Source organism: Melozone crissalis, unplaced genomic scaffold, assembly GCF_028551555.1.
Source record: "Melozone crissalis strain CALT ecotype California unplaced genomic scaffold, PUWL_Pcris_2 ptg000187l_1, whole genome shotgun sequence".
Taxonomy (NCBI): Eukaryota; Metazoa; Chordata; class Aves; order Passeriformes; family Passerellidae; genus Melozone; species Melozone crissalis.
In genome coordinates, this window is record NW_026535952.1 from 2,077,016 (window position 1) to 2,092,105 (window position 15,090).

Here is a 15,090-nt window from a genome sequence, read left to right on the forward strand (position 1 = left end):
CAGCTGGCCCGGGGAGGAGCGGGGCCGGTGGCGGGGCGGTGTCTGCGGCTCTGCGGGCACCGGGCCGGGCAGGCTGAGCCTCACGGGCACGGCCGGGGGTCGCAGGAGCGGCGCTGCCGCTGTCCGGGAGCCCCGGGGGAGCAGGCGCGGTCGCGGCGTCCCCGCCGATTCCGGGAGCCCCCGGCCCGCGGCCGCGCCCCGGTAGGGCCGTGATTGGCCGGTGCCCTCCCCGTATGCAAAGCACCGGGGGAATGACATTCCTCCGCACGCCTCCGCCGCCCCGACTCGCTGCCGGCCACCTCCAGCCAGCCCGGCGGCCGCCGGCCGGGCGCGCCCGCCCCGCGCACACCATCCCGCCCCATCCCACCCCGGCCCGGCCCGGCCCGGCCCGGCCCGGCCCGGCCCGGCAGGAACTCTCCGTGCCCGCGGGAAGCTCCGCTGGAGCTCCGGCAACTCCGGGCTTTGATCGCCGCTTTCCGCTGCCGCCGCTCTGGGGTCACCCCCGCCCGCCGCCGCCTCGTTTCGCGGAAGGAAAAGATTGCACCCGTTCAAAAGTAGAGATTTCCCTGAGCGGGAAGGGTTTTTTTCTTTTTTTTTCTTTTTTTTTTCTTTTTTTTTTCGCTTTTTTAATTCTTATTTTTCTGCTGTCGCCGGTGATTTTGGGTTTCTGTGTGCGCGGCGGGCTCCATCCCGCAGGACGAGAGGGAGGAAAGCCGTGTTTGCCAAAGCAGCCTTCCACCTGCTGCGGTTCAAATATTGTTAAGCAGCCGGTTCCTGTGGCCGAATTAGAGGAAGACTGCCTGAGATACTGAAAGAAAAAAAAAAAAAAAAAAAAAAAAAAGATAATTGGCACCGAGCGCCGAAGTTGTTGCAGACTGTTGGTTTGACTGCTGAGGAGGACGTGAGCGGGAGAGAGAGAGCGCTGTTGCACACACAAAACCGCAGAGAGAACCCACAATTTAACCAACATCCCCAACCCCGAGTTTGCAGCTGTTGGACCTCTCAGCTCCGGCGCTTGCGATCGGCTCTGACTTTTCTTTAAATGAATGAAAGGCGTTATACCAAAGATAGAGATTTGAAGCTTGAATGCCATGCACTGAGCTTTTCTTTTCTTTTTTTTTTCTTTTTTTTTTATTTTATTTTTGCGCAAGAATGATTGAAAGGTCATGACACGAGCGCTCTTAGAGCAACGCCAAGCAAACTACTGAAGCTCATTTTCAAGGCTGCTTTAAAAGAAAAGAAAAAAAAAAAAGAAAAGAAAAAGAAAATCTGGCGGAGAACATTAATGGATTCCTGTTGTGTTTAAATTCTCTACAGATTCTATTGTAAATATTTGATGAAGTCCGGTAGATGTGCGTGTGCGTGAGTGTGTGGCCGTGAATTTCTACCCAGTTGTAGCCAGCTGACCTTTGCTCAGCAAGCCGAGCTCTCGATCCGCCTCCTCCGAGGAACAGCCCCGAATTTCCCTCCAAGAGCGATTTTTGCCTCCAGAAGACGCCGGCGCCTTTTGGTTTCTCTCGGGACCGGGAGAGAGCAATCACCTGGAAGGACCCGGGCAGCGCAGGCTCCGCGCGCGTTCCCGACCGCCTCGCTGCTCGCTCTCCTCCCTGCTTTTACTTTTTGGGATGAGCTTTGGCCCCGCTCGCTTTCCGCGGTTTATCGGATTAACGGGATCTGTTCCGCCGGGCCAGCGAGCCGAGGGCTGAGGCTGCCAGCAAACCCCAAATTGACTCGGGGCGCTTGGCAGCGCCGGGAGCGGGGCTCCCGTTTATGTTGGTGCCCCGAGAGCGGCTCGCTGAGGAGCTGCGCTCGCGTGGCCGCTCGCTAGGAACCCAGCGGAGGTGTCGTGTGGCTCTAAAGGCTTGTTGTGATGCGTATCCCCGTAGATACCAGCACCAGCCGCCGCTTCACGCCGCCCTCCACCGCGCTGAGCCCGGGGAAGATGAGCGAGCCGCTGGCGCTGCCCGGCGCCGAGCACGGCGGGGCTTTGCCGGGGAAGCTGCGCGGCGCCGACCGCAGCATGGTGGAGGTCCTGGCGGATCACCCCGGGGAGCTGGTGCGCACCGACAGCCCCAACTTCCTCTGCTCCGTGCTGCCCACGCACTGGCGCTGCAACAAGACGCTGCCCATCGCCTTCAAGGTAGGTGCCGGGTGGGGATGGGGGGGAAACAGCCCGGGAAGGATGCGGGGATGGGGGCTTGGATCTGCTCCCGGCTCGCTCCGCGCTTCTCTCCTTCCGTCCTTTCCCTCCTTCCATCCTTTACTTTTCCTTCTTCCTTCCATCCTTTCCCTCCTTCTTCCTTTCCTTTCCTTTCCTTTCCTTTCCTTTCCTTTCCTTTCCTTTCCTTTCCTTTCCTTTCCTTTCCTTTCCTTTCCTTTCCTTTCCTTTCCCTCCTTGCCTTATTCCTTCCTTCCATTCTTTCCTTTCCCTCCTTCCTTCCACCCTTTCCTTCTTTCCATCCCTTCCCTTTTTCTTTCCATCCTTTCCTTTCCCTCCTTCTTTCCATCCCTTTCCCCTTTCTCTCCATCCTTCCCGGCCGCGCTCGGGGCAGGATCAGGGGAATGCCAAGGGCCGGGAAAATCTCCCTGCAGCCTCTGCCTCCCTCTTCTCCCCGCTCAGAGCTCAGGCAGTGACAGGCGACTCTGCTCAGGGTGAAAAAACAGAAATAAATGCATTTTATATCCAGAATCCGGCCCCGCGGGGTTTGGCGCAGATGCCGCAGCTGGACAAGGGCAGTCCGGAGCTGGAGGAGCCCCGGGATCCCCCAGAAGTTGCCCAGGGTGGTGGCAGGTCCCTGTGTCCCTCTGTCCCTGTGTCCCTGTGTCCCTGTGTCCCTGTGTCCCCGTGTCCCTCTGTCCCTCTGTCCCCGTGTCCCCGTGTCCCCGTGTCCCTGTGCCCCTCTGTCCCTCTGTCCCTGTGTCCCTCTGTCCCCGTGTCCCTGTGTCCCTGTGTCCCTGTGTCCCTCTGTCCCTCTGTCCCTCTGTCCCTGTGTCCCTCTGTCCCGCTGCCACCCCCGGGGGACACCCGCCCGCAGCCCCGGGACTTTCCCCTGCCAGGGACTCTCGGAGGGACAAAACACCAGAAAACAACCGAGGCACAAAACGCCACAGAACAGCCCGGCGACAACCCCAAACGCCGCATTTCCTCTTTTACCGGCCCGGTTCAACAACAGCAAAAGTCGCGGCCTAACCCGGGCAGCCCGCTGGGAATTCTCCCCGCGTTTGCAGAGTCCCTTGCTGAATCCAAGCAAAATCCGGGAAAAGAAGGGGGGAAAATCCGGGAAAAGAAAGGGGGAAAATCCGGGAAAAGAAGGGCAGAGGGAATGGGAGAGAACATCCCCGGCTCCCGCCTGTCCCGAGCAGTGCGGGGGATGCTTGTGGCGCTTTCCTCCCTTCCCGTTACCCGGCTCGCAGGAAAATCCTCCTCTCTTGGAGTAAAATCCTCCTCCCTTGGAGTAAATCCTTCCCCCTTGGAGTAAATCCTTCCCCCTTGGAGTAAATTCTTCCCCCTTGGAGTAAATCCTTCCCCCTTGGAGTAAAACCCCTCTCCCTTGGAGTAAATTCCTCCTCCCCTCGCCCCCGCTCCTTTTTTGACCCGGGACTGTGGCTGACTCCCTGAACTCGCTGTTTTCTCTGAAATTTGGCTCTCGAGCGAGGGGTGGAAAAGGGAATTCTTCTCCTTTTATCCGAGCCGGGAGCCGCACGGACACGCAGCTCCTGGGAGCCCCGGGGCTTGAGTTAGGATCGGGATTTGCCAAGCCCGAGCTTTTTTTGCGGTCACTAAACCCCGGCTGCTTCAGCATAACTAATTTTTTTTTTTTTTTAATATGTGTGTGTGTGTGTTGAAGGCCACCAGACCGGAGCTTTTCCTGTGTTTTGGGGAGAGGAGAAAGGAGGGAGAAGGGAATCAGCTCAGCCTCGGGAATTCCTGCTGAGGAGGGAAAAGTTTTATTGTGTCTGCTCTCGTTTTCCGCAGATAAGAGCGGGGCAAAGGGAGGAACCGATCACGGGGTCACTTCCTAAATTCCCACATTTAGATTAATTATTACACTCGTCCCCACGCACCGGGCTCGTAATTAGCCGGGAAGTTTTCCTGCTGGAAAAATCCGGGAGTGAAAAGCGCTGCGCCCCGCCGGGAAGGGAGATGAGAGAAATCCCGATTTTTTTCCTGGGGGATCCCAATCCGGGTGACATCCCGGAGGAAGGACAGGAGAGGTGGCTCTTCCCCCTCCCTGGGAATGCAGCCATGATGTGGAAATTTCCCTTGGAAAAAAAAATAAATAAATAAAAAATTCCCGGGGGTTTCAGAGATTCCCGCAGCCGCTTTCCCTCCTCTGTCCCCCAGCAGTGTCAGCGCTCACCCCGCTCCAAACTCCGCTTCTCCAGGAGATTGGAAAACCGGGATAATTCCGCCCGGAAATAAACAGCCGGAAAATAAAATTAAAAAAAATAAAAATGAATGATCAAACCCACCCGAAAATTAGGAGGAGCTTTCATTAGGAGAGGCTGGAAGGGTGGGCTGGGAGGCACCTGCTGCCTCCGTGTTCTTCATCTTCATCACTCCCAAATTCTCTCTCCATGCACGGCTCAGAAATAAACCCCGAAAGGATTTGCCACATCTCAGTGGTTTTCTTCTACATATTAACTATTTGCAAAGCCATTTTTAAAAAATCAGCGTTTTTCAGATTGTTTGGCCCAGGGAAAAAAAAAAAAAAATTCACCTCAGATCATTCCTCTGCTGGCAATATTTTAGTTTGCAGCTGACAAAATGAGCTGGGGTTCATCAAGTGTTTGTTATTTTTATTCATTGTAGGAATAAAAAGAGGCAGGCAGAGAGGTTTTCTCCTCACATTTAGAAAAATCCACTAAAAAATCTGCAGGATTGGGATATTATTCCAAACCCAAGTGATCAATTTTCATTGGTTTTTCCTAAATTTAGGAATGATTCTGAGGAACTTAAAAAATAATTCGCAATAACCAATAAGGTGCCATATAAATTCATTGTTCAAATGCTGTTAGGGATCCAAATCTTCATTTAAGAGGCCAGTTTGGATGAATTGATGCAGGAGAAGTAAATTTAGATACTCCACAGCACTGCAAGCCTGATATTCTTCTTGCTCCTCGGGAAATACAAATTTTAGAGGTAAAAAGTACAAGCAAGTCCTTGATAACTCCAGTGACAAGTCCCAGCTTATCTGTTTAGTCTTTTTTCTAATGTAAATATTTGTATTTCTGTTTCTATTGTCTGTGACTTTCAAGTCCAGTTTCTTTTCTGGGCTGGGCCAGTTTTCAACTCGTTTTTAAGATTTTTCTTCCCGTTTCTTGTCACCAAAGCTGGCATTTCAAAGCTTTAAAATATTTCTGTCAGAGACAACTGGCCCTGGACCCTTGAGAAACTTTGTGAAAGCTTAAAATCCTGGCATAAATTCCCTTAAATTCAATATTTGCATGGCAGGGGAATGCCCTGATTTTCCCTTTTCCATGTTTTTTGTCTATGAGATGTTGGATGCATAAAGGTTTTGTAGGATTTTTTTAAGAACTGGCTGCAGAGTTGCTGATTTTGTGAGGATTTCCAAGCTTCAGCATTTCCAGCAGGGCCTCATTTCTGCCAAAATCAGGGAAATCTGAAAAGCCGAGCTGAGTGCTGGCCCAAAAAAAACCAAATTACAGCACAGAGAGGAGAACAAAAACCCAAAAATCAGGGCTGGGGAGGAACGGGGAAAGAGGAAGCTGAAATCAAGATGTAAAGAGGGAATTTTGACCCAGAGATTTTAGCTTTGCATGTGGAAGTGAAAATCAGGGTTAGGGGTGAGCAAAGGGAGAGGACAGAAGTGAAAAGCTCAGCCTCCAGTGGGGAAAAAAAAGCTGGGAAATACCTGAAAATGGGGAATTCTCTCATGTTTTGGGAGGTGGCCGTGGCCAGGGAATAAAAACCAGGGCCGGATCGAGCAAAAGGAGCTGCTGATCCTGTTTTTAAAGAGCAAACAGATCAGAAAAGAGAAATAAAGTCAGGTTGTGACAAACTTCAGCCAATTGTAACTGCCTGGGCTGAAGTCAGAAAACGTTAAGAGGAAGGAAAATCTCGAGCTGCAACTGCGAGGACGCAATGCGGGGCCGGTTCCTCTTCCAGAGGCAAAAGAGGAATTAAAAACGAGCTGGATTTTCATCTCTGGGTTTGTTTTTTTGGGGGGTTTGGGGGCGTTTCTGTGGTGGTGGTGCCATGGAATTGGGGAAACAGCGATGGGTTCTAAAGAAAATCAGACAAAATAATTCAAGCTCTGAATTTTGGCAGAGGACGCGGAGAGAGATCCCAGATGTCCGTGGAGTTCCAGCAGGTTGAATTTGGTTGGGAAATCCAAGGAGCTACAAGAAAAATTAAATTTTTCACCATTAAACCAGTGTGAACAGTTAAAAAAAAAAATCAGAATCTTAAAGTACAGAAATCTTTATATTTCTCATCAAAATCCTAGCGAATCCTGTGTTCCCAAAGGTTTGATGGATTCTGGCACCAAGGAGCACAAATATTTTGGGGAAAGGGAAAAGTCCTTAGTTCAGGTCATGATTTCCATCCATCCACTCAAGGGCGAGGCCTGAAAATTATTTGCTTTATGCTCCTGAAGGAAAGAAAGAAATTGTTCAGTAAATTGGGATTAAACGTTTGATTGAGGCCTGATTTTCCACAGCCTTGCTCTGGATTTCTGCTTGGGCAGCTCTGTTAAGAGCTCCTGATATAAATCAAACCATCGAGCGCTGCTACTTGAATTTATTTATTGACAATTACAGAGATTTTCGAAAGCTCATTTTCTGTATTTTTCATCTCAGAGCATTTTTTTCATTTCACATCCTGCTGGGTGTTTCAGAGGCGCATCAAGGAGGAAAAATTTCTGTCCAACCATTGGGAAAAATCAGGTTTAAAATGGTAAAAATCCACGATGAGGAGTAAAAAAAGGTGCATTTTAAAGAATATAAGTTATGGTAATATAATGATATTTTAAAGAACGCAAGTTATGGTAATATAATGATATTTTAAAGAATAAAAGTTATGGTAATATAATGATATTTTTAAAACTCAGTATCTTAAGAGCTTTGGTTCTCCAGAAATTTTCTGGAGTTCTCCTGGGAATTAAGATTTTTCTTCCCGTTTCTTGTCACCAAAGTTGGCATTTGAAAGCTTTAAAGTATTTCTGTCAGAGACAACTGGCCCTGGACCCTTGAGAAACTTTGTGAAAGCTCAAAATCCTGGCATAAATTCCCTTAAATTCAATATTTGCATGGCAGGGGAATGCCCTGATTTTCCCTTTTCCCTGTTTTTGTCTATGAGATGTTGGATGCATCCAGGTTTTGTAGGATTTTTTAAGAACTTCTTTAAATTCTTCTCCAGGGGAGAAGAATTTTTTATCCAGGTAGGAAAACACTTCAGTGCAGCAACAAATCGACCACCACGCTACCATTCAGCAGCGTGCAGGCGTGGGATTTATAATTTCAGAGCTCAATTTCTGTAATCAAATTGAAAATCCTTGATTAGAGAATAACAAAGAGAATAACACTTTGGGGGGAAGAAGAGAATTCCCATCCCAGCAGATCTGGAATGATTCCCAACACCCGCTTGGCCCACCCAGATTTTCACCGCGGCTTCTTCTCCCTGCTTTGACCTCTCAATGAAACAAAGCAAACTCAGGGTTCTGCTCTTGCCGGCGCAGGTGGTGGCCCTGGGGGACGTCCCCGACGGGACCCTGGTGACGGTGATGGCCGGGAATGACGAGAATTACTCGGCGGAGCTGCGCAACGCCACGGCCGCCATGAAGAACCAGGTGGCGCGCTTCAACGACCTGCGCTTCGTGGGCAGGAGCGGCAGAGGTACGTGGGCTCCAACTCCATCTCCATCTCCATCTCCATCCCCATCTCCATCTCCAACTCCATCTCCAACTCCATCTCCTGCCCCCGGACAGGAGCTGGGAGTTGTTACCCACCAGGGAACGCTGGAAAACCCAGCACAGTTCCATTCCAAAGGCGCGGGACGGGTTTCCGCCTTTCCGCCCGGTTTCCCGCGTCCCGCTGATTTTTAAGCGGTGAAATCCCGTTGGGAAACAAAATATCAAAAGCCACCCAGAGAGTGATATTTTGACTCTGGAAGCCACCCTTGCTAATTTAGGCAGCACGATGTTACCCGTGGTTAGGTTTAAGTGGCAGATTTTCAGTGTAAAATGAGAATTTTCAGCTTGTGGTCATCTCAGGGCTCCCCAGCACTCTCTGCAAAAACTGATTTTTGCAACAGAGAGAGTCTAAAATAGAGGCTAAAAATACAAATAATTCACGCTTAGATCTAAAAATTCCATAGGTTCCTGACCTGCTGAAGGCTCTTTCTCTGACCTTGTTTCCTCTCAAAATTCAACAGTCACGGCACTTGTTGTCTCCTGCAATATGGACAGACCAGGCAGGACAGAGGGGTTTAAAATCTGATTTATTTCTGCCAGAACCAGTAGTTACTGGTAGAAATAAAAAGGCTTTTGGAGCATAAATAACAAATAAGAGTTGAAGCTGACGTAGAGTGGACTACATTAAAATATTAGGAAGCTGCAAATAGCACCTGACATGCTGCCTGTGAGTGGGCAGGTGCACAAAGTTTCACCCCAAAATAATCAGCAGAATATCCTTTAAAACTTCACTCCCTAATCCTAAATCAAATCAATTTCAAGAGAAGCACTAAAATAAACTAATGGAATGGTGAGGAGACTTCAGGGAGGTTGGGTCAAACCCCTAAAGAGAAGCCAGTGAGTTGGGGCTCAGAAAAAGCTCAGGAGAAGGAGCAGCCTCTCTCTTTTTTTTTAAGGTCAGGGATGAAAATCTGTCACATTTCCAGTGTGAATTCAAGTGGTGTTTTGTTATGTATTTTCTTTTTCTTTAATTTGTCTTCAAAACTGTAATGGGGCATTGTGGTATTCCAGCATTATTCCAGGACAATTTAGTGCCAGGGCAGCACCTCCTGAACTTCAGGAGGTCTCATTTTGGAGCAATCTGTGCTCTGGTCACCCTCAGAAGTCAGGGACTGCTGCCCCTTCCTCACCACTTTCCCCTCCCTCTGTTCCCATGTGACACCCGAGCCGTGACCTGGTTCCACACAGGGATTCCTGATTTTCAGGAGAGTCCCAAAGCTGACCCACTTCTGGCTTTTATTCCAAGCGGGAGATGTGTCAGGCTGGAGAGCGAGGAAGTTCTCCTGATTATACACAACAGCCTTTCCTCTCCTTTGAAGTGAAAAGCACCCGTGGACACCCCTCCAACACAAACAGCGCCACAACGCCGCAGCAGCGCGGCCCTGACGGAGCACTAGACACATTTTAGGAATAAAATCCCCATCCAGTTTTCCTCTGGGTCCTGCAGCGTTTTTAGCTGAGGGTACAGAGGCAGCTGCCTCTCAAATTGTGTTGTTTGGGCCGCCTTCAAATGGAAAACACCCGCAGCTGAGAACGTCGCCTTGTAATGCCAGCGAGGAATAATAATAGGGTAATGCAGAGCAAATTATATCCATTTACTGAAAACATGAGAGATGCTGTAATGTCTAAAAGTATCAGTCATTAAACGTGGTCATTTGGAATATTAAAGGTACCACCTTTTCAGTAAATGGAATTTGCATTATGATTCAGAGCTGACTGTTTAGAAGATTCAAATGAATAGCTGGCAGAGCGCTGGAGAAGCTCATAAAAACAAACCTGTAGTTCAGTTCCTGGCCATGGTAATGAGGCTGGAAATCATAGCAGGCAACTGGGGGAGCCTCAAGGTCAAAATCCAGCAGCTGGGACACGGCAGGCCCTATTTCTTGGGAGCAGGGAACCCTTGCCCTGCTCCTTCAGCCGCTCACACGCCAACCTGGGCTTTCTAGGTGTGCTATCCAGAGCCAGGTGCTGAGGATCCTTTAAGTGCAGGGATTTGGGAACGCTGCTGCGTGCTCTTAGTCAGGCTCCCAGGTTCAACATCCTCACCTGCCCATCTTTGGGGCGGTGACTAATGGATGCTTTTGTTTACTCCTCCGCCAGGGGATTGTTTTCCAAAGGTGGGGATTGTTTGCCTTTGTGCGGGATTTGGGAGCTGCTGTTCTGTGGCATTTGCACAAAGCCTGCAGCACAAGGTGGCTGCTTCAAAGGGCACTGCTGCCTTTGATACTTGGCTGCAGGAAAATGAACCCCGACTTTGTTTGCCGTGGAATATTTGAGCTGGGATCAGCTCAGTGCCACCGGTGATAATGCGGTGCCAGGGGCGTTGTGCGAGCAGGGACTGAGAGTTCACCTCGGTTCAGGCCACGGTGGAGGCTTCTCGTGTCCCTCAGGGGATTTAAAGTCCTTGCTTGAAATCCCTGATGGAGAATCAGGAATGGTTTTGAGTGGCGATCATCAGAATCCCCATTAAAATCCCCTCAGCAGCCACAGCTCTGTCCCTTCCGAGGAGGAAATTCCCATTCTTGACACGCTTCATAAATCATTTCAATTTCTTCCGTGGAATGCAGCAAGACAGTCTGTATCAGAGATTATTTTCCATGTTTTCCTCCTGGTTTTGGGAGGGTCACAGTGAATCCTCCGTGATCTGGGGGCTGATTTTCCCCTCATCAATATTTAGCCCCAAATATCAGCCAAAGTTTCAGCCTCGTTCCGTGCCCAACGCCCAGAGTTTGCCCCGTGCTGCTCAGCCTTGCTGAGAGCTAAAAACCCAAAACATTCGGTTTTCTTCACACCAAAAATAGAAGTGAGACTGTCACAGGTCACCCAAAACCTGGAGATGTGGTAGAAAAGCAATTTGGCTTTTTCTTCCTCATCCAAAGGGATTTCCATTGGATTTGGCCGGGATCCAAGGCTCCGATTCCTCAGCCCTCAGTTGGAGAATGCTGCTGGGCAAACCTGCCCGTCTGGCTCGGGAGTCATTTCGGGAAGAAAAATGTCCTTTTAAAACTCCAGCCAATCTCAGCCTCCCCCCTTGGCCTGATTACCTGCTTAAAACAAAATTAATCCTGATTTTTCGCCCTCCGTTCGCGAACATTCCGTGCTTCCAATTGCGCCTGCTGCAACGTATCCCTGTTTTTTTAGGGGATAAAGAACCAGTTTAGGTCACTCTGATGAAATGGATCTGATGCAAAAAGCCTGACATTGTAGAAGTTCATTGGCTAAAATGAAAAATAAATAGTTATTTTGGAGAGGGAAAGCTCTGTGGCTTGGGGAACACGACATATTTTCCTCATGGAATCATTAATCCCGGTTCCTATCTTCTTTGGAGGATGTAAGATTCCAAAAATCCCAACAAATAAACATGTTTTCCAGATGAAAATGATTATTAATGGGTTATCCTAAGAGTAGCTAATGGAGAAGTGTCTTGGCTTGCTGCAAGAGATCTCAATCTAAACCTGAGAGTTGCAGCTCCAGGAGAGTTTTAAAAACTGCACCTTGGAAAGGATGGAAAATTAAATCCATGCAGATATTTCCTCAGGATTAGAGGAATTGGAGTAAATTTTGTGGCATTTTTCAATTTCCACGGAGCCAAAGCAGGTGTAGCTTTGTAGAACACGAGAGATTTTACCAAGCACAATTTCTGCCCTCAGGACTCTTCCTTCTGGATATCATTCCCAGGGAAAAAAAAAAAAAAAATCACTCTAAGACAAAAATCTCAAAAATACTCAAACTCCAAAAATTACTGGCCGGGATTCCAAATCCAATTATTTTTATTGGTCTTCCCAAGCCAGAATTTTGCTCCTTCTGTGCAGGCTGCGTTATTTGAGCACTTGGTTGAAATGGATTTTATTTTTTTGACTGAAATGCACTCAAAATTATAAAAGTATGTGCAAAACAGAGGATGCTGCCCTTCAGCAGGGTCGTAAAACCAGTATTAAGCAGGCGTCCAGGTTCTGATCCAAGCCTTTGGAATGCTGCAGGGGACGTGGGATCAGATCCTGGAGTCACAACAAGCAGAGTTTGCCAGATGGGATGAAAACAGGAGAAATCCATCAGCAATCAACAGGAAAAAAAGGGGTCAATTGATCGAGTTTAAAATCAAATATTTATTTGGAGTTTGGATTGATAAGGATGTGTCATTTGAAGGATGCTACAGCCAGTGGAAGGGAATGGGAATTTTCTTTGGATATTGAGAAGAAATTCCTCCTCATGAGGGTGGGCAGGGGCTGGGATGGAATTCCCAGAGCAGCTGGGGCTGCCCCTGGAGCCCTGGCAGTGCCCAAGGCCAGGCTGGACATTGGGACAGTGGAAGGTGTCACTGCCAAGGGAACTGGATGAGCTTTATTGTTGCCTCCAATTCCAAACCATTCCATGATTTCGTGACTCAGTGGAAGGAAGGGGAGGTGCCCTGGGCATGTGTTAGAGGCTCTTTGTGCTTCCATGACTCTTCTCCAAGGACTCTTCTCCCTCCATTCTGTTCTGAATGGTGAATTTTCCCCTAAAAACCAGCGGCCAGGAGTGATGCATTTCTTTTGAAGTGATTTAGGGTGGCTTGGTTGCATCGTTAATTTGAGCCAAGATTTCTGTGCAATCCCAGTGAGGCTAAGCAGCAAACCCAGCCCGGCAAGGGGATGGAAACCTTGGCAGGGAAGTAATGGAAGGAGGGAAGGAAGGAGAGGAAAATCCTTTCCCAGTGCCCGAGGTGCCTTGGGCTTGCTCTGAGCAGCTTGGGTTGTGCAAATCTCCAGTTGTGGAATTAACCCCGTGGATGATGCTGCTCCTCACAGGGGCTGGACTCCCAAAAACCATCCGGGTTGGCCCTTGGCAGGGATGTGATGGCAGGAGAAGGGAGAGGAAAAGCCTCTCCCAGTGCCCAGGGTCCCTTGGGCACATTTGCTCCGAGCAGCCGGGGGTATGAGTTTCCGATTGAGGAATTAACCCCATGGATGATGCTGCTCGTCACAGGGGTTGGATTCCCAAAACCCATCCTGAGAGAGGAGGCTGAGCAGCAAACCCAGCCCTCCAAAGGGATAAAAACCTCAGCAGGGATGTGGTGGCAGGAGAAGAGGGGAAAATTCCTTCCCAGTGCCCAAGCTGCCCTGGCTTGCTCTGAGGAGCCAGGGGTGTACGAACTAACCCCATGGATGATGCTGCTCTGTGTGGGCGTTGGACTCCCAAAACCCATCCTGAGGGATGAGGACGAGCAGCAAACCCAGCCCTCCAAAGGGCTGGAAACCTCAGTGCCAGGAGGGAAGGAGGGGAGAAGCTTTTCCCAGTGCTCAAGCTGCCTTGGGTACTGCTCTGAGCAGCTGGGGGTATGAACTTCCAATTGTGGAATTAACTCCATGGATGATGCTGCTCGTCACAGGGGTTGCACTCCCAAAAAACATCCTGAGGGATGAGGATGAGCAGCAAACCCAGCCCTCCAAAGGGATAAAAACCTCAGCAGGGATGTGGTGGCAGGAGAAGAGGGGAAAATCCTTTCCCAGTGCCCAAGCTGCCTTGGGCTTGCTCTGAGAATCTGGATTTAGGAATTCCTGACTGAGGAATTAACCCCATGGATAATGCTGCTCCACATGGGAGTTGGGCTCCCAAAACCCATCCTGTGGGACAAGGCTGAGCAGCAAACCCAGCTCTCCAAAGGCATAAAAACCTCAGCAGGGATGTGGTGGCAGGAGAAGAGGGGAAAATTCCTTCCCAGTGCCCAAGGTGTCCTGGCTTGCTCTGAGCAGCCAGGGGTGTACGAATTAACCCCATGGATGATGCTGCTCTGTGTGGGGGTTGCACTCCCAAAACCCATCCTGAGGGATGAGGACGAGCAGCAAACCCAGCCCTCCAAAGGGCTGGAAGCCTCAGTGCCAGGAGGAAAGGAGAGGAGAAGCTTTTCCCAGTGCTCAAGGAGCTCCCTCGTTCCGAGCAGCCGGATCTGGGAATCCACAGCTGTGGAATTAACCCCATGGGTGATGCTGCTCCTCACAGGGGTTGCACTCCCAAAAACCATCCCATGGGACGAGGCTGAGCACGCCTACAATGGCTCTGCCAGCTCCCAAACACCCCTCTCTGCCTCGCTACTAAAAATTTCATCGGGGCGAATAAACTCCCGCTCCGAACGCGTCAACAGCAGAAAAATAACGGCAGAGGGCTCGGAGAGTTTCCTGTCTCCGGGAGCATTCCTGCTGTAAACAGGGGCCATGCCAAGTGCTGAACCGCTGCCCTCAGTCCAATAACAATAAATCTATTTTTTGGTTCTGCTCAGCCCCGCTTGCACATTTTTGCAGCGGCGAGGATGAGGCAGACGCCACGCTCGGAGCGTTTTCCCAAATTTTTTTTTTTTTCCCTGATAAAAGGGCTTCCCAGAATGTTGTTTAGGGAAAACAAAGTACCTCTCTAGATGAAAAGGTTACATAGTTTCAAGAGATCTGTTTGCCCTGCAGCTTTTCTCTTGTTGGTTTTATATTTGTTTTCAAATTGGTTTTTATTTTGCTGTTTGGTTTTTTTGGTGCCACCCATCAGAACTCCTGGAGTTCTGGTCAAAATATTCTGATTTTTGTGGGTGTGTGTGTCCCCATATCTCAACTCCAATAAGAGCTGCTATTCTGTCACCAAAATAAAATCCTGCTGGGAGATAAATCAGGCTTAGGGCTGGCCATAGAACTTGAGCAGGAGTGAGGATGCTGCAAATCAGTGGCTCACAATCGCTGTCAGGAGAGTCTCTTCCAGCACAGCCATGTGCATAAACCCTCATCTGGCTGAATTGGTCTCTGTTCCCTTCCAAAAACCCTTTAGGAGCAGGAAAAAGTAGCAAAAACATATTTTAAAATAATTTTTTATTATCTTAACACTGCATCTCTCCACCTTTTTTACCCCCATCCTGCTCCACAATGTTTCCCCCACCATATTATGTCCACAGAGTTTTCCCAGCCTCTCCAAACCATTATTCCATTCATCTCTGGATGATATTTCTGGGAGTCCCCTTGGAGAGCTGCAGCCTCTGGGCACAGGGTGGGAATTCTGTGCAAACCTTTAGCACCAGGGCAGGCCTGGGGCTCAGAAAAGGATGCAAGGAAGGATCCTAAATTCCTGAATTCCTGAATTCCTGAATTCCTGTTGCCTTTTCCCACTGAAGGTGTGTGGGGAGGAGGTTCTGGAGAGGGAA

General features: G+C 49.4%; 1 protein-coding gene and 1 long non-coding RNA gene across 5 annotated transcripts in view; both read left to right on the forward strand.

Moving 5' to 3' along the window:
- The window catches only part of LOC128948978 (uncharacterized), a 517,990-nt gene that overhangs the window by 302,598 nt on the left and 200,302 nt on the right, over positions 1–15,090 (forward strand). The window lies entirely within an intron of this gene.
- RUNX1 (RUNX family transcription factor 1) overlaps positions 1,871–15,090 on the forward strand; it is a 90,465-nt gene continuing 77,245 nt past the window's right edge. For all 4 annotated transcript variants that reach the window (XM_054293739.1, XM_054293736.1, XM_054293738.1 and 1 more), the window contains exons 1-2: positions 1,871–2,140; positions 7,701–7,857. In XM_054293739.1, the coding sequence (XP_054149714.1) occupies positions 1,871–2,140; positions 7,701–7,857 (427 nt within the window). The remainder of the gene's footprint in view (positions 2,141–7,700; positions 7,858–15,090) is intronic.